This window comes from Hydra vulgaris, chromosome 02 (genome assembly GCF_038396675.1).
Source record: "Hydra vulgaris chromosome 02, alternate assembly HydraT2T_AEP".
Classification (NCBI taxonomy): Eukaryota; Metazoa; Cnidaria; class Hydrozoa; order Anthoathecata; family Hydridae; genus Hydra; species Hydra vulgaris.
In genome coordinates this window covers 53,145,277-53,164,406 of record NC_088921.1, presented here as the reverse complement: position 1 = coordinate 53,164,406, position 19,130 = coordinate 53,145,277, and the positions used below count along the sequence as shown (strand labels likewise).

Genomic DNA, 19,130 nt, shown 5'->3' with positions numbered 1-19,130 from the left:
GTTGAACTGTTATCTGCTAATATACTTGTTCAAAATTATGTTGTTTATTTGTTTATGTTAATTATATAACATACAGTTAGAAAAGCAAACCATGTATGGTTTGCTTGTCTAACTAGCAATTTTTATTTTATTCACATTAAAGATGTAGAAAAAAAGTGATATTTGGAAATTATTTGAAAAGTTAAGTGAATTTGAAGCCAAATGTAGAACTTGCTTTAAATCTTACAAAATAAACTGGCAGTACTTCAACAATAACAAGCCACGTCAAAACTAAACATGAAGCATTTTGGAAAGAACATCTTTTGAAAACCACAATGAGACACTTAATAAATAAAAACTTGGTAAAGAAAAAGAGACAAAAACAACTGTAACTGAAAGTTGCATTATAAAAAACCAAAAATATGGGTTAAATGATCCAAAGCAAAAAAAGTCTGACTTGGGTTTAAAAATTTATTTTAAGCTTGGTCTACCTTTTGAAATTTTAGATAATGAATGTTTGTGAGAAAGTGAGGTTGTTTTAAAACTCAATAATAATATGTGAATATTTTAGTTTAAATTTTAATTTAATGCTAATTGATATTATACTAAAACTTTTTATATAAATTTTACATGATTATATATACCATATAATATTTCCCCAGAGAGATATTATAGGTATTTTTAAACATTTTAATTATCTATTTACAAAACTGGCTAATTGCCTCATTAGTTCAGGTAATCTCCAAGGTCAATATATGATGCTTAGAGATGTTTATATTACAATATTATTTAAACTTAAATATTATTTACCCTAGTAGTCTTGTGAACAATGAAGGAGTTCAAGAATTTATCGATGAAGTAAATAGCAAATTTACTGCCAAATCTGTATCAACGTTTAGGCATCAAAAACTTCTGTTGTATGAAAAGGTAAAGGAGGGGTCACAAATAAAATTTTTCAATGATTTTTCAGAAGTAACTGGAGTTAGTTTTACAATTTAATACATTAATTCAGACTTTAATTTAGTAAATTTTCTGATTTCTTGCACACTATTTACTGGTAGACACACAGGGGTAGCGATTGCAGTAAACCTGGACACTTTTATTGCTAATTTAAACTTAAATTCAGAAGTCTATTGAACCTATGTTAACGACAATGATAGGAACATTGTTTTAGCTGCTAAAGAAAATGATGAAATTAATTCAGAATTGCGCTGCAACAATTACAAAATCCAGCTAGTTAATCTCAGATGTATTGCTTGAAAGAGTTCAATTAAATTTTTAATTGAACTCTCTAAAGCAATACAAACCAATAAAAACTGTACAGATTTAGCATCACACACACATAGAAGTGTTCTCTCTACAACCAAGCTTCAAGATGCTTGTGAAGAACTTGGAATTAAGCCTTGAAAATTGATTGTTCCATGTACAACGTCAGTCCTTAAAGGCAAAGTTTGCAATCAAAACACTTTGTTTGCAACATTTTGTAATCAAAACACTTACAATTCAAAACACTTTGTTTGCACATTTTGCAATCAAAACAAATGATGCAAAAGTTTTGCAAAAACCAATATGAGTTTGGAAGGTCATGCCCTTCAGATAATCAATGGAACACATTAGAATACAGCCTTCCATTTCTTGAAGAAAAATTTTTTCAGTAACCTTATCAGTCAATAAAAGATCAATAATCCAAGATGTGATACTTGAATTATATTCCTTTCACTAGAAGCTTCTTTTTCATCAACATCACAAAACAAGCCAACAAGAATATTTATAAAAATGCTGAACTGTTAAGTGCAGGTAAGGTATTCTTTTAATACTGCTGAGCAGCTGGTTAGTTTTTTTTGCAAATTTTTCAGACCCACCTTAGAAAGGCCTGCATTTGATTCATTATAAAAAATGTGATGAAATCACATTTTTTATATTTGATAATTTGAAAAAAAAAGCACAAAAAAGTTTTAAAGAGTAGCTGCAAAACAGATAATGAAGGTGATAAAAATGTTCAAGTTAATCACCACAAACTGCTTAAAAAAAGACTGGAAGAAGATATTTCAGCAGGCAGTGCTTCAACAATTACTAAATTGGGTTTAGAAATACATCATTATTTAGTAGCCAAACAGCTAAATAAACGACAAATATTTTAGAGTGGTGAAAAGTTATGAAGTTACAGTAGTTAATTTTATCAAATTATGCACAAAAATACCTTTGTAAACCAGCAACATCTGCAACTTCAGAGAGTTTTTTTTTACTACTGGTAATGTCACTAACAGAAGAACTAGGCAGTTAAAAATGTTGAAAAAGTTTATATAAAAGAATTATATAGATTATATATATATATATATATATATATATATATATATATATATATATATATATATATATATATATATATATATATATATATATATATATATAATATGATATATATATAAATATATATAATATAATAGATTATATATATGATATAAATTATATAGATTATATAATTATATAGATTGTTTATATAAAAGAAAACATTAAAAAGATAAAAATTAATTTTTAATTTTCTTTTGTATTTTTAAAAATCTGTAATTCTAACTTTATTAAATAAATAGCTTCCAAAACTTTGTTTTGTTTTTATTCATAACCGAACCGATAAGAAAAACCAAATAAACCGATAAAATAATTATTATTATTATTATATATATATATATATATATATATATATATATATATATATATATATATATATATATATATACACAGCTGAAGATTTTATATGAAAGGCCTTCTGTGTTAGAGAAAATTTTTTTAAATATTTGTCAAAATTTAACTAATAAATATATTTTACTCATCTTAGTTTGAATAGTTTTTCTTTTGTTACCTGAAACATTTGTTCATATATATATATATATATATATATATATATATATATATATATATATATATATATATATATATATATATATATATATATATATATATATATATATATATATATATATATATATATATATATATGGTTTAATATAGTTCTATATACTTTTAAGTGTAATGTTTTACACTTTTATAATCCAAAAGGATGATGATCAAAAAAATATTGACAAGTGTGAAATTCTTATGAGGAAACTTGTTGAGGCTGAAGCAAAAATTCAGGTATTTTAAAGTTTATATAAAACCATTGTATATAAAACCAAAATTTTTTTATAAAGCCATTGGTAAAATTTGAAGCGCAATAAAACCATAGATACAATTAAACTATGCACACCTTAAAATCATTAAAACCATTTGTACTAAAGTTTAAAAATTTAAGTACCATCATATATGGGTATCATAATATAATACTCACCATAAAGCCTTAAACTACTTCTTTTTTTTTAGGAACAGTCAGCTCAACTTTCTGAACAAGATCAACAAATTGATTCTTTGTTATCACAAATCAAAGCTGATAAAGTATTTTTATTTTTTATTACATTTTATAACTTCTTAACTATTTGAAACATAAGTTTTTAAATTTAAATATTTTCAAATTGATGCTGTATTAATGCATTTAATGGAGCTGTATATGAAATGTTTTAAGGTTTCCTGTAAATGTGTTACTGCAAAATTTTGTTTCTATTGGTAGCGTAAGTGAACAATGACTCAGTGACACTATTAATATGGCCAAATATTACAATTGGTTACTAAATCTTTTAAGAACCTTAATTTAAATAAACTTACTAATGAGCTTAATTTAAATGACCAATAAATAATGAATTCCCCGATGCGGTTTGTTTCAATTGATTTTCCAGTTTATTTAGTTAGATATATAATTATAAGTTGCTTAGTTGCCTAGTTAAAGAAGAAAATATATTATTTCTTCTGTTGTTAGAATTAGCTTAACTGTACTAAATATACATTAAAGGCTTACAAGATATACATTAGACCACTTCCAAGTTTAAGTCATCATTTGGCTGACTTTATGCAATGTTTATTTTATATTCAAAAATATTATTTTAAAATAAAAAGTTTCAAAATTTTGTCATTTTTTCTAAGAACAAATTAAAGTAAATTTTTGTGTCCATTTTAATATTGCAAAAAGCAGAACGGCACGTAGAGTTTCAAAAGGGATCAAAGCTATAAATTTTTTTATATATAGTTTTGTTTTTATTTGCATATTTTTAATTAAGAAATAAAAAAAATGGGTTACCATTTTTTGATAATGTATTTTTACTAAGAGTTCTTTTTTTGCAATGCTTTAGTATATGAAATATTATATTAATCTAATGTGGTAAAGACTATATATTTAGGGCCTGTAGTTTATAGGATTTGGACATATCTTATCTAAATATCAATTTTTACACCTATTTTAAGTATTAAAAATTAATGTAAAATGTAAATTTGGGCGTCTGGCAAGAAAAGTACAATTAATATTATAATTAGACATCAAATTCAAGATAACTATAACAATTGATTCTTTATTTTTCATTAAATTTTAAAAATTGATTATTTTTAAAATTTAATGAAAAATTTCAAAACTTTGGAATAATGTTAATCCAAATCTTCCACTGATAAAGAAGTTGTTTTTTTTTTCAAAATTCTGTTAAGAATTAAGATACATAAAACATTTTTGAAAAGTAATTTCAGCCAGTTTTAAACCTTCAAAACATATTAGTATTTTTTAGTTGGAAAAGAATTTTTTAAAGTTAATTAATATATCTGCATGCAGATGTGGTCTTCTTTTTTATTCTGATTACAGGTTTGTAGTTATTTAAATAAATTTTATAGCTATTCTTGTATTGTTGTTTTTTTAAATGTAATTTTTTTCTACAAAGCTTAAATTTTTTAACTAAGGAGGTTAACACTAAAATTATTTTTTAAATTATGACTTGAAATTTTATTTTGTATATTATTCTTCAAAAAGTTTCGACACAATGGTTGTTCCAAAATGAGACTCCAAAGATTGCAAGAAAAATAACTAATTGAAAGTTGTTATAGCAAGTAACACATCAGTCCCTTCATATCAGTACTATATCAGTGAAACATGATATGCAAATAAAAACAATGATTACCCAAAAAAGAATGATTTTGAGTTTTTTTCAAAAGTGCAATGTGAAAAAAATTACACCAATATAAATAACATTGCTGCATTTGCTTTCAGCTTTGAAGTAGATGGTTTTTCAGGTTATACATGCATACATACATACATACATACATACATACATACATACATACATACATACATACATACATACATACATACATACATACATACATACATACATACATACATACATAGATATATATATATATATATATATATATATATATATATATATATATATATATATATATATATATATATATATATATATATATATATATATATATATATATATATATATTAAACATCTTCACTTTCAACAAGGCTGCAAGCAACACTAATTAGAGTTGGAAGTTACTGGAAGAGAAAAGATGAAGATTGTAGAGCAAGGATTGACAGATGACTTAAAAGATTGCAAATTATATGAATCAGGAAAGCAAGATGAAGGAAGCGAATTCCAAAGAACTGATGTTTGATGAAAAAAACTAGATGAATAAGAGTTTTTGGAGCACTTGGGGAACAGTCACAAAAAAAGGATGAGACTTAATTAAATGTCGAGTAACACGAAAATAAATTTTAGTAGGTGGCACAAGAGACGCTAGCTTTTTAGAGCAGTGCCCATTATAGTTTTTGTAGAAAAGAGAAAGAGAAGCAACATTACGACGATGTGGTAATGGTTGGAGGTTGGCTGCAAAAGCAAGTCTAACTATGTTTACAATGCGTTTTTACACCTTGTCTTAAAGAGAAAGGGCATCATTAAAAAATCGGCCCCAGATATGGCAACAGTATTCCATACAAGGCCGGATTTGAGATTTATTGAGATTAAGAATAGTTTTATTTGAATGAAAGTTCACCAGCCACTGTGAGCTCCATGCTGTAACAGAAGTGAGATCCTTTTCAAATTCAAATACCCCCTCCAAGCAACCAGAGAGTGTTGGCTTCTTATCATGACAGGAATAAATGGTAGTATCATCAGCGAACAACTCCACCTTAGATGAATGAATTGAATCAAGAATATTCAGCTTTCCACATCCTGGAACAAAGCTGAAACAATGTATTAAAAATACATCTACACCAGCCTAATAGATGAAGAAGGGGTGCGAGGCTAGTCAACAGAAAGAATTTGTTTATCCCTTAGGTCTTTGTCCAGGAGGCCTTCTACAAGACAGTAGTCGGATGCATTTAACATCTACCTAAGATGAGTATTTTTATTAAGACACCATCTCTAGCCTTTACTTAACCAAGAGCCTCAAGGCAGCGGGTGTATTAAGTCAGAGTTGGCATCTCCTAGCCTTTGCCAAAAAAAGGCGTATCCTACAATGCAGCAGGATATGATATATATTCATTTATAGTTAATATATATAGTTTTTCAGGTTATGTATATATATATAACCTGAAAATTATATTATATTATATATATATATATATATATATATTATATATATATATATATATATATATATATATATATATATATATATATATATATATATATATATATATATATATATATATACTGGGCTCAATTTAACAGTGGGACATTAACACACTCTGGACTGTTTTTGAGATCTGATTTATGGGGGCAATCTACCATTGTTCAATTTTAATAAAAAGATCAACAATGGTTTGTTGCCCTTTTCCAGCAGGTCTTAAGAATGGTTCGAGGGGCGGCCGTTGTCCAACCATTAAATTGAGCCCTGATATATATATATATATATATATATATATATATATATATATATATATATATATATATATATATATATATATATATATATATATATATATATATATATTTATTTATTTATTTATTTGTTTATATATATTCAACTATAGTTAATAGTAATCATTTTTTATAATTTTTCCAATTTAAAGACCTCAAAGTAGACAGCAAAAAAGACAAAAATACATTAGTACATGTATTAAAATATAATAATTATGCTGAACCTATTGTTAATAAAGCACTAAGCATGAACGTCGCATAACTTTTACAGTAAAAAGCTCACCTTTTTCTTAGAAATATTTATCCCATATTGAAATTAAAATCTGAGCAGAAATTACAATGGCAACCAATAGTAAAAGTACTTAAAAGAGACACCAGCATAAGAAGTTCAGAAGACATTGTACTAGATAATACTTCTGCTAATACCATGTGTGGATAATGGATTAGTATTTAATAGGCTCTTTAGTTCACCAAAATCAATTATCACTTCACCAGTCACAGCTAAAAATGTTGGTAAAAATATCAATCCAATTAAGTATAGGTGCCGTGTTTTTCAAAAAAATTCCACCTATTATTTACATAATTTAGCAGTATGTGATTTTTTTTCAATTTATTCAGAGATTGACTCCTATGTAAACCATGATATTTTATCTTATCTTAGGTCAACATAATATTTATGAGTTTTGGAATATCTAAAAGCTTTATTATCCCTAAAATATTGAATAAAAAACCCTGGTCCTTTCTACAATTCCAGATAGCTAACATTAGCTTTACAAGTTATGGTTTGTGCAAAGGTAAAGAATTCTACTGATGTATCTACGGATAAATACAAATTATATTGTCCAAGTATACTGACCCATATGATATTCACATAAAATGTCTGTCCTTCATAAGACAATAGAGCTGTTTAAAACTCAGACAAACAATAAATAATGAATTGTTTTTAAAATCTTCAAGGAAGCTCTCATTATTGGTATCTTTAGACAACATTCTTTACTTTATTCTTCAGAATGATAAATAAGATATAAAGGCTCATGCTATCAAACAAGTTCTTGGTAATAAATATAAGTCATTTAAAAGAAGTAAACCCTAAAGTCTCATTTAAAAGAAGTAAACCCTGAAGTCAAACCAAAAATGAAAGCAAAAGCAATTATGTTTATTAGCTTTATTGCTGATTCCTGAAATGGTTTAGTTAATGTTTTTTTAATTGAGGCTAAACCTGCAACTTCTATCCTAATTTCATCATTTGATTTAGAGAAAGCTTTGAAAACCCCTCAAAAGTGTGTTCTTGTGGATTTACCCAACAATTAGTAATTAATAGAAATATCTGTAAAGCTTATATCTAAGGTATCAAAGAAAGTTTATGGTCAAATGAAGAGACACAACTTTATCCTTACTAAAAATCAGTGCAGAGTAGAAAATAAGTATAATTTGTCTAATACTGATTAGTTTATACCTTTTTTTTAAAAAAAATTTTTAAGTTCATTTCTAATTTGTTTTATGTCAACAAGACTATACTTTTTTAATTTACATTAAAGATGTACCTGAATTTCTCGCATTAAAGCTAGGATTGTACACTGATGATACAACCATTTATTCTTGTCTTGATAAAAAGCCAACACTCTGATTTATTGGAAGGGGCATTTGAGCTTGAAAAGGATCTCACTTTTGCTACAGCATAGGACTTTCAGCGGCTGATGAACTCAGATAAAACTCTTTTTATTTTAGCTTTTTAATTGTTATTGAAACAATCTAGATTTTATGAAAATATATCAATGAAAAATAAAATGGTTTATGAAAATGTATCAGTGAAAAGTAAAATATTCAATGAGTCATCTACCCTTCTTCTTCTAGGATTAACTCTTACTTCCAATCTTTCTTGGAAACCATATATCAAATCGATTGGAAAATTAGCATCTGCTAAGGTTGCATCTCTATGATGCTAACCACTTTCTTACTCTGGGTACTATTCTTTATCTCTATAAATCTCAAATTCATTCTAGTATGGAATACTGTTACCATATCTAGGGTGGGTCTTCCAATGATGCCCTTTCTCTTTTAGACAAGGTGCAAAAATGCGTTGTAAAAATAGTTAGACCTGCTCTTGCAGCCAACCTCAAATTTTAAATGGTATTTAGTAAATACCATTTACTAGTAAATAGTAAGTGGTATTTACTAAATACCATTATTGTTAATTCATTAATAAGTTAATATAATAATGAAACATAAGATGAAAATTATGTCAAAAAGTCTTTATTTTATAGCCTTGTTATTTATTTTATTTACATCATAAACTATTTGTATAAAATATTATTCCAAAAGCAAATTTTGATTAAATGATAAAAATTACACACAATATATCAAGTAAAAGTTACGTACAATATATCAATATAGTATTTCTGTTAAAAATTAATTTGTCTATGTTGAAAAATGCCTAATTCAGCAAAAACTTATGGTGATTGTAGAAAATCTGTTTGCTTTTTGTGTTTGAAGAAAAGTGATTGTATATTAACTGGTTTTTTGATTGAAAGTGTCAAGAATATTTTTAAGTGTAATATTAACTTCAATGCTGAGAAAATTCCAATTGCATTTGCAATTCATGTTGAAGCAAACTACAATAACTTGATACTGTTAGTATTATTGGACAGGTATCAGACTTGTACAATTTCAATTCGATTATCATTATGCCATCTACAAAATATTCTGGTGCTTGCCAGTGTATAAGCTCAAAGAAAATCTGCCACAGATTGAGCTTAATATATTGAATTAAAAAACAAGTCTATCCTGAAACTGATTGTATCAAAGCTTTCAGTCCCAAACCTTCATCATCACAGCCAGCCAAAAAAAGAAACAGTATTTGTTTGTCAGTACTTGCAAAAGGACATCCTCACTTTTGTGCTATTGGTACAAGGTGGAAAAGTGTATAGAAACTGTAAGTGTGCTGAACAAATAGCAGCTGATACAAAAGCCTTACAAACTCTGGTCAATCAAGAACATTTAGTTCTTTATGCAAAGTATGTGCTGGATTCCTCTCTTCAGGCCCAAAATTTCAATCGGCTGAGAATTATTCAAATGTTGTCCATCCTCCATTAATTAACCCCTACAGGCAATTTGAGCTTATTCTTGATGTAATTCCTCTAATGGATCTCATTTTTTCTTGGAATCTTCAACCATATTTTCAAGCAACTTTTTGAAATATAGGATCAAGCACAAGAATGGCCGAATCTCTTGCACCTTCATATGCAAGCATATTATGGGAAACAGGTCAATGGAAATAAATGCAACAAACTGTTGAAGAATGTTGATATTCTTCAGAGTCTTGTCCGAAAGAATTGTGCATTGCAAGAAATGTCTTTTGTTGATTGCTTCAGAAAGCTTTAATGTGTTAAAAACACTTGTTTTGGGAAGATTTTGGAGGCAGGATTCTGTTTCAAAATACTTCAGAATTTGCTAAAAAAAAGGAAACTGAGCTCGGAGTTTTCAGTGAGCAAACCACTGGTTCAATGCATGCCAAATTCAAGATCCACTGGCAAAGGTTTAAAAGGTAACCTTTTCATCCTAAGTATGGGGACAGACTTCTGAGTTATGTTATTGATCTTAACAGCAAACACATTTGAAATTAAATGGTTGTGGATTAAAAACTCTCAGGATAAAAATCTCAGTGAGAGTATATTTTCATGTGTGTAATTACTTATTTTTATCAGAAGGTCTACAGTCTGGGTATCAAAAGAATATCTGCAGTCTCAAATTTGTATTGGTTTAGGCTACTTTGTAATTCAGTGTATATATATTTAGAAATAGATGTACATTTATTTAAAAAAAGTTGTTTTAAATAATGTTGTTTTGTTTTGTTTGTTAAAAAAAAGTTGTTTTAAGTAAAATTTTAATATCAATTTCTTTTGACTTTTTATCCTACTAAAAAATCAAAAGAATATTGATATACTAGGCAGAAATTTGATATACTGTATTTAGGCGGAAACTTTAAATGCAATTTTTTACTGCAGACATAATTAAAAGGTTTTAATTTTTTCTTTAAAGTGATCCCCATTACCTATAGAATCACCCCTCCAAGGGATTTTTTGGGTCATTTCCAATAAGGTTAGGACCCCTTTTTATACAACTGTGCTTGTGAAGGGTATGTTACACATTATGATGGTACTCACTTGTATGCTGGGATTGTGTATCATTCTTCTTCTTTTTTTTTTTTTGAAAAATTTTTAAAATTATTTTATTAAGCAAAAGATTATTTTAATTAAGCAAATTTTTAGGATTAAGGTGCAAATAATGTATTAGTATATATATATATGTGTGTGTATATATATATATATATATATATATATATATATATATATATATATATATATATATATATATATATATATATATATATATATATATATATATATATATATATATATATATAAATTTTAGATATTAAAATACTAAATTTGTAAATATTATTTCAGCACCACGCTTTAGCATTCAATGACTTGCAAAAAACCATGGAAACAACCAGATCTCATCTACAGAATTCTCTTCGTACCAAAGAATCTGAAGTAAGTAATCTCACTGCTCAATTTAAAAACCTTGAAGATCGATATAACCAAAGTTTATTAGAGTTGGAGCATTATCAAGGACTGCTTGCAGCCACAAGGGATAAAGCTCTAAAGGATAAAGAAAATTTTAAAAAAGCTGCACACTCACAGCGAGAACGAGCATACAAAAATGAAGAGGAGAATAAACAGTTACATGAAGATATATCTAATGCTGTTTCAGAGCTTGAGTCTGCAAAAGTTACATTGGAACAACTAACAAAGATAAATTGTGAATTGAAAAAGGAGAGAAACAATCTTCATGATGAAGTTCAATCCTTTAAGAAAAGCATATTAGATTTAGGTAATATAATGGAACTATCATCAAAGTCCATTCACTCTGGTCCTACTTACGTGCTAAAAAAGTTACATTCAAAAATGACCAAGATGAAGTCGATAAAAGCTGAAAATGAAAAGTTGAAAGTAAGTTATACTATAAAAATAAAAAATATAAAAACAAGTTTACATTTGTAATACAATTTTCTGAGAAGTTTTTTTTTTTAGAGACTCTGAAGCATAAACTAAATATGAATGAGTTATAATAAACTTTATAACAAACTAATAATATATAATTAATATGATATTTGATTATATTGTTTTATATACATACATGTATACACATATATCTGTCTATAAAATTAATTGTAGAATATATCTCTTGAGCATTGTGATCTTGAAAAGCAAGGAATTAATTTTTAGTCAGTTGTACTTTAAACAATTAAAAAGTTTGCTTTAAATTTTTTTTTTTTTTTTTGGCTTATGTATTAACACTAATGTAAAGAAAAAAGGTAAACCTACCTTTTTATCCCCAGGTTTTGTTCCTAAACATTGGTTTAATATTTTCTTTTATTAAATAAATAATACTAAAAAAATAATCCAAAAGTTTTTTGTCTTTTTTTTTCAAGAAATTTCTAATTTACAAAAAGATTTATGTAAGAAGTTTTTTTTTTTAAATCTTTAGTTTTTATCCTAATTGTCATCTTTAATTTCTATTATTGTTTTTCAATTTCAATTATTTACATGGGCCAAATACCCAATTTTATTCCAATATTTAATTCCAAGTCTTACAAGTTTAATGAAAAAAATAATAATAAAGAAAAATATAAAATGTTTTATATTGGCCAACGATAATTCTAGTTAATCAGTGATTTTTGTTGGCTACACCTTTTCAGGATGTAATTGAGGACATGAAAGTTGTTATTAAGAAATTGTAATATGCAGAGAAGCAAAAGATGTAACTTGGAAATCATATTATGTAATTAAGAATGCATAAATTGTAATTATGAATGCGCAATGTAGAATTATATGTTATTATAAAAGGTCTTATAAGGCATGAATTCAAATAAGTTAATAATATCAAATTTAGTATTTGTATGCACCAGTTATAATGATAGAATTGAAAGGTTGCTGTGTATATGTCAATCCACAATGACCCGTAAGTCTGTTATTAAATTAAATTTATTTCAACATTTATTTCATCAAATTTACATCTACTTCTTTAACAACCAGATCCAACTTGTCTTAATTGTTAAAACAAAATACATGCAGCCAAACAAGTTGAAAGAAAACATTACGTTTTAAGTTCATCAAATGACAAAAGAAGAGTTGTTCAATGTGCTGAGCCAAATGTCAATTGACTGGCTCAAGTGTAAACTTTAGATGTCAAATATAAGACAGCATACAATTGGGTTTACAATTTTATCAAAAGTGGCTGTCAATTGACATTGTTTCGGCCATCAAAACAAAGATTTTAAGAGAATTTAATACAAGCATCAACACAGCAACAGTTGGCAATTACCTAAAGGCTGTGGACAATGTTTTTATTAAAAAAGTGCACAAAGAAGCCTTCTGTATAGGAGCAGTAAACAAAACAAAAACAAAAAAAAAAGAGCAAAATATGTTAAAATAAATGTTAGGTACAATAATAAACATATAAACAGTCATCTAATATCTGGTTGGATAAAACAAATTTTTACATTTTTTGTCATAAAATACAAAAAGGTTCCAGACAAGAAAGAAGAGCAATAATAAAATATTTGCTTTTAAAGACATTTAGTTGTTGCTATATCTACAAAAAATGTTGTCATGATAGAAGCATACAGAGGATCATTTAAGGCAGTTTCTTGTAACAAGTGGATGTTGGTTATGTTTCACCTGTATGTTACATTTAGGAATCAGAAGATTTGGTTGTTATAACAGACAATGCTTCTTGTTATTTGGAAAGGGTGTTTGAAAATTCATTAACTCAATTGTACTCTGCAATCTAATGTTAAGCCTAGTGGAAATAATCTGCTCCAATATTAAAAGTAACATTAAAAATGCAAATCGCATACCACCTGAGTTTGGTAGTGGAGTTGTGAAACAATAAATGCAATATTTAGAAAGTATTATGACTGCAAAAAATTCAGTAATAGGAGGTGATTGTACATTAGGGTACGTTTTAAAAATTAACTTGAAAAAAAATAGTATGCAGAACATACTGAACTTTTAGCAAAACATTTTTTTTTTTGAAAAAAAGAATCTTGGTTAATTTGGGATAATCTATTTCCCTATGAAATTCGAAAGTTTGTATGGTCATAACTTTCAGACACCAACAGAATATTAGACAGAATTTAAAATCTGTAGTAAAATGCTAAATATTATATTTTCGCTCATTGTCCTTACATTTAGGCAGGAAAGAATTTTTTTTGTATTTTTGTTTCCATGGTTCAATACAGTGATGTTTAACAAAAAATTCTCATTTGACATAAGTATGAACTAAATAAGTATAAAGTATTGTACAAATAAGTATTGTTTATACCTATGTCAAATGAGAAAAAAATAAGTATTAACTGTCTAGTGGCTGAAAATGTCATAGGTGAAACATCAAAACCTATAGACAAATCTAATTCAAATAACTGATTCTTGCCTAATTTACTAATTTTTTTTAATAATGCAAAAAAAATTTTGTATAACCTATAAAGTATGGCATATCCTTGAACTGAACATTACAGTGGTTTTTAATGATATTGTTTAAATTTAATTCAAATTTTTGTAAATAAAGAATTTGTTTGTTTTTTATTATTATTCAAATGAATTCTCAATTTAACTACGAAAAATGACATTAAAAATTTGTGTGTAATAAAAAACTAATACGCATTACCATAAAATTTTGACTAATAAGGATGAAGTCACTCAAATATTAGTTTATCCAAAAGAGTTGCACAAAAATTAAAAGCAACAATAAGAAATAATAAAAGTATATATAATTGTTTATGTTGTCATTATTATTTAATATTTACATAAGAATAATTAATAGAATAAGAGAATAAAATTTATAACCAAATGGCTGATAAAAAAACTAATAAAAGAAAATTAAAAAAAAAGATAAAAGTTACTACATATTCTTTTTACTCTGTGCATACAGTTATCAAGTTAATATAATAACTCTGTGCATACAGTTATCAAGTTAATATAATAACTCTGTGCATACAGTTATCAAGTTAATATAATAACTCTGTGCATACAGTTATCAAGTTAATATAATAACTCTGTGCATACAGTTATCAAGTTAATATAATAACTCTGTGCATACAGTTATCAAGTTAATATAATAAATATAAAAATTAAAATAATAAATATCTATAAATTATTAAAAAATGTTTTAAATTCAAGTTATTAATTTTATTTAAAATATTTAAGGGTGTTTTGAAAGATCTTGATTCAATTTAAGTTTTTAATTTTACTTAAAATATTCAAGGGTGTTTTGAAAGATCTTGATTCAATTCAAGTTTTCAATTTTATTTAAAATATTTAAGGGTGTTTTGAAAGATCTTGATTCAATTTAAGTTTTTAATTTTGTTTAAAATATTTAAGGGTGTTTTGAAAGATCTGGAAGGGCGAGTTAAAGCATCAGAAAAATCTGACAGCAAAAAGGTTTTTACTTTCAATAGTTTCAATAGTTGTATTTTAATCTGTTCACTTTAAATGATGATAACAATGATGATGAAAAATTTTTGTTTTTAAGCTTTATCTTGTTGAATCAGAACTGAAGCAGTTACAAGATGCAGTAAATCAGTATGAAATACTTGCAAATGAGTACAAGTCGCAGTTAGAAAATTCAAATGTAGAAATTGGTATTCTCAATAGAAAAATTGAATCAATGGAAAGAGAACATAAGCAGAAACTGCATGAAACAATGAATGACATCAATGAAGTAAATATCAGTATTTGTTAAGAAAAAATATCTTTTATACTTTTTTTGTACATCAACTATTTTCATTTTTTTTTTTTACAACTATTTTTTTTTTTTTTTTACTACCAGATTACTTTGGTATGTAAGCATGTGTTTATTTGTTTGACATATTGTTAAAAAAGGCATAATTTTCTAATCTGAAAAAAAAAGGTCTGAATAAAAATTAATGAGCTAAAATGGTAGATAAAAGATGCACCAAAAACACCATATAGATCAGGCACATAGATGTGTGTTTCATATGTTAAGATACATGCATAGATGTAGAGGGGTATTTGAAACTATATGCAAAGAGGTATGAAGAAAATATAAGATATCCACTGTATGTAAATACACAACTGTTACTGTAAAAACTTGAATTGATTTTTTAAGCAATAAAATACTAACATTAAAGCAATTTATTTATATTTTTAATGAAGTTTTTAAATTTAATTTTATGCTAATTAAATCCAGTATTCAAACTAAAGCTTTTTATATTGTGTAAACATTATGAAATTTTACTAATGGTTCTTCTAAATTAAAGTTTACACATATTAATGTACAAGTTTTTAAATAAGTTTAAATGGTTACATGTAAAATAAAACTGAAAGTTACTGTAGCCATTTTGCTTTGTATTTTTTCAATAACTCCATGGTGACATGTTTACAACACTGCACAAAACTTGTTTGTTGAATTATGTTTGAATAAATGTTATCAAGCTTGATTAACCAATCAAATGTTTATGTTAATAATAAATTAAAGTGACAATTTTATAACAGAAAAACTACCAACTTATTGATCTATTATATTTAATAAATTTTTCCTCCTTTGTTTAGTTCTAGTTCAGTCAAGGTTTAGACTCATAACACTATATAGTTTTAATTTTTAGATGCAAAATGTTCTTCATAATAAAACTCTTGAAATGGCATCATACCCTGAACTGCTTAAGGTATTTTTATTAAGTGTAAATTTATAATATAAATTTAATAAATATAATTAACTAAGTTGGACTGAAAAGTTTGTAGGTCAACATAAAAAAAGTTTCAGAGATCACTTCTTCAGCCTCAAAATAGGTCTCAGTTTCAGCAATTACCTCTTCCAGCATTAAATTTCAATTCAGTGAGCATTCTCTGCTAAAGTCTGCGAAATGGAAAAAGTTGATGGGGGCCAGATCTGGAGATTACAGTGAATGCGGAAGAATTTAAAGTCCAATTCAGGCAAGTTTTCCATTATTTTCATTGATTCATGACATGGTACAATGACTTGATGAAACACGACTTTCTTATTATTTAAATAGATTTATTTTTCTGCAATTTTGTCCATTTAATGCTCCAATAACACTATGTAATAGTTACTGTTGATGGTTTTTCCTTTTCAAGATAATTGATGAATACCGTCGAGTGGGGTTACCATGATAGATTTTTGTGATTTTTTTAAAAGTTCTGATAAAATTTAAATAAATTACTGCTGTTTTTAGTTTGAATATACCAAATGATTTCTAACAGGAAAAAATGCTTTTTAGAAATATCAGAACCTGTCTTGTATTTGTTTTTAAACCCAAACAGTTATTAATGTAACCCTGCATGTCGGGGTTACTTTGATAGTAAATGTTATTTCAATCAAATATCAAGTTAACCTCACCACAGGGTTTCATTGATAGTTTTTTAGGATTATAAAAAAGATTTATAGACCTAGTACACCTGATACTATCCAAAAAATTAAAAAGTTGGTTGAAAAAATGTCAAAATTTATCAAACATCAAAAGTTCTTGATTTCAGTTGATGACTTGGTGAGACAAGATATGAGAAATGATATTGATCCCTTGTTTTTCTCGGTTCATCTGAAATTCTTTCAACCACAGCAGAATATGGAACAGCTTCATCCATATTATGGATTTATTCTCTTGAACAATTCAACCACATGAACAATGTAATTGACAACAGATTTCTTCCCGGTGTAACTTTTGATTAGTGTTTATTTATTTTAAACCAAAGACACTGAAAAAAAAAAATAATAATAATATTACAAAGATATTATACCGAAAAAGTAATTTCAAAAAAATTATCAAAGTTACCCCGGGTATCAAAGTAACTCCACTTGACGGTATTATACCATGCTTATCCTAAAATACCAATACCATAACTTTGCCAGCTAATTGTTGTGCCTTTCTACGCTTTAGAGTCAGTTCATCATGTGTAGTCCACTCAGCTGACTGTCAATTGGATTCTGGTGTGAAATGATGGAGCCATGCTTCATCCATTGTCACATATCGACGCATAAATTTATGTTTATTAGGAAGGAACAGCTCCAAACACTGCTCAGAATCATCAATTGTTTGATGTTTTTGGTCGACTATGAGCTTGCATGGCCACCCAGTTTGCACAGAGCTTTCACATACCCAAGTATTTGTTTGTGATGTCCATCACGTTTCTTTGATATCATTAGAGTCTCAGATATCTTGATCAACTTCACTTTACAGTCATCCAAAGTTATTTTATGGATATTTTTGATGTTTTTGTTAGCAACAGTCTTTTTAAGGCGTCCACTTCATTTAAGTTGCTGTTGAGAAGTGGTTTACTAAATTCAAACTTAGCACACCGCTTCTCAGCTATTGATTTTCCTGTTGCAGAGTCAGAATAATGTTTATTAAACCAAACCTTGGTATTAGCAGTATTTTTTTTTTTTGCCAAAAAACAATATTTCATTATCACACAAAATTCCTTTTTATCGATCATTTTCAATCTATCAATCTAAGTACTGTATCTCACAAACTGTCTGACAGCTGTCAAATTTGTACATGTCTTTCAAATGTTATGGATAACTAAAAATCATATGGGTTTATTACAAGTGGTGTCCTTAATGTGCCAGCCTACAAACTTTTTCGCCTTTTTGTTATATATAAGTATAATCTAGTAAGTAATTTTTTTTTTAATATTTTTATCAAAATCTTTTTAACAATAAATTGAAAGTAGTTTAAAAACCAAATTTAGTTTTATTAAAATATCACATGCAGTATGATTAATTAGGCCAGTGAAATTCGTTATCAAAATGCACAAGAAAGAGCATTATCAGCAGAGAATAAAATAACAGAACACACAAGATTGATTACTGAACTCACATTTAAGGTTACAAATTTATTTTGTTTATTCAATTAAATAATTGCTTTTATTTAAAATATTTTTAAATAAAAGTATTTTATTTAAAAAAAAAATATCCTTTTTTTTTTGTATAGTATTTTATCTTTCATATATACAGTTCAGATATTTAGCATCATTTAATGAATATAGTAATTGTTGTAACCATAGCAATGGCCTTTCAAAAATGTCTGTTCTTAACATGCAAAATGGTGTTCAGTTTAAACTTGTTTTTTATTGGTTCAGTTTCACTGAAAAATAAAACAACTTTTTGGAGCTCACTTTATTTAAAAGTCTATGACATACTTTTGAAACCACAAATTGGGAAAATCAAAGTTTAACTTTGATTTTCCCTTTCTTTTTTTGCTTTTACTAGATTTTGATTTTCCCTTCTCTTTTTTTTTGCTTTTACTAGATTTTGATAAAACATTTA

At 26.7% G+C, this 19,130-nt stretch overlaps 1 protein-coding gene across 2 annotated transcripts in view; it reads left to right on the top strand.

The window, feature by feature from the left end:
- Positions 1-19,130, top strand: part of LOC100207974 (outer dense fiber protein 2) — a 60,796-nt gene that overhangs the window by 27,157 nt on the left and 14,509 nt on the right. For both annotated transcript variants that reach the window (XM_065791361.1, XM_065791362.1), the window contains 7 exons: positions 3,037-3,111; positions 3,337-3,408; positions 11,228-11,776; positions 15,209-15,268; positions 15,360-15,548; positions 16,453-16,512; positions 18,590-18,688. In XM_065791361.1, coding sequence (XP_065647433.1) covers positions 3,037-3,111; positions 3,337-3,408; positions 11,228-11,776; positions 15,209-15,268; positions 15,360-15,548; positions 16,453-16,512; positions 18,590-18,688 — 1,104 coding nt within the window. The remainder of the gene's footprint in view (positions 1-3,036; positions 3,112-3,336; positions 3,409-11,227; positions 11,777-15,208; positions 15,269-15,359; positions 15,549-16,452; positions 16,513-18,589; positions 18,689-19,130) is intronic.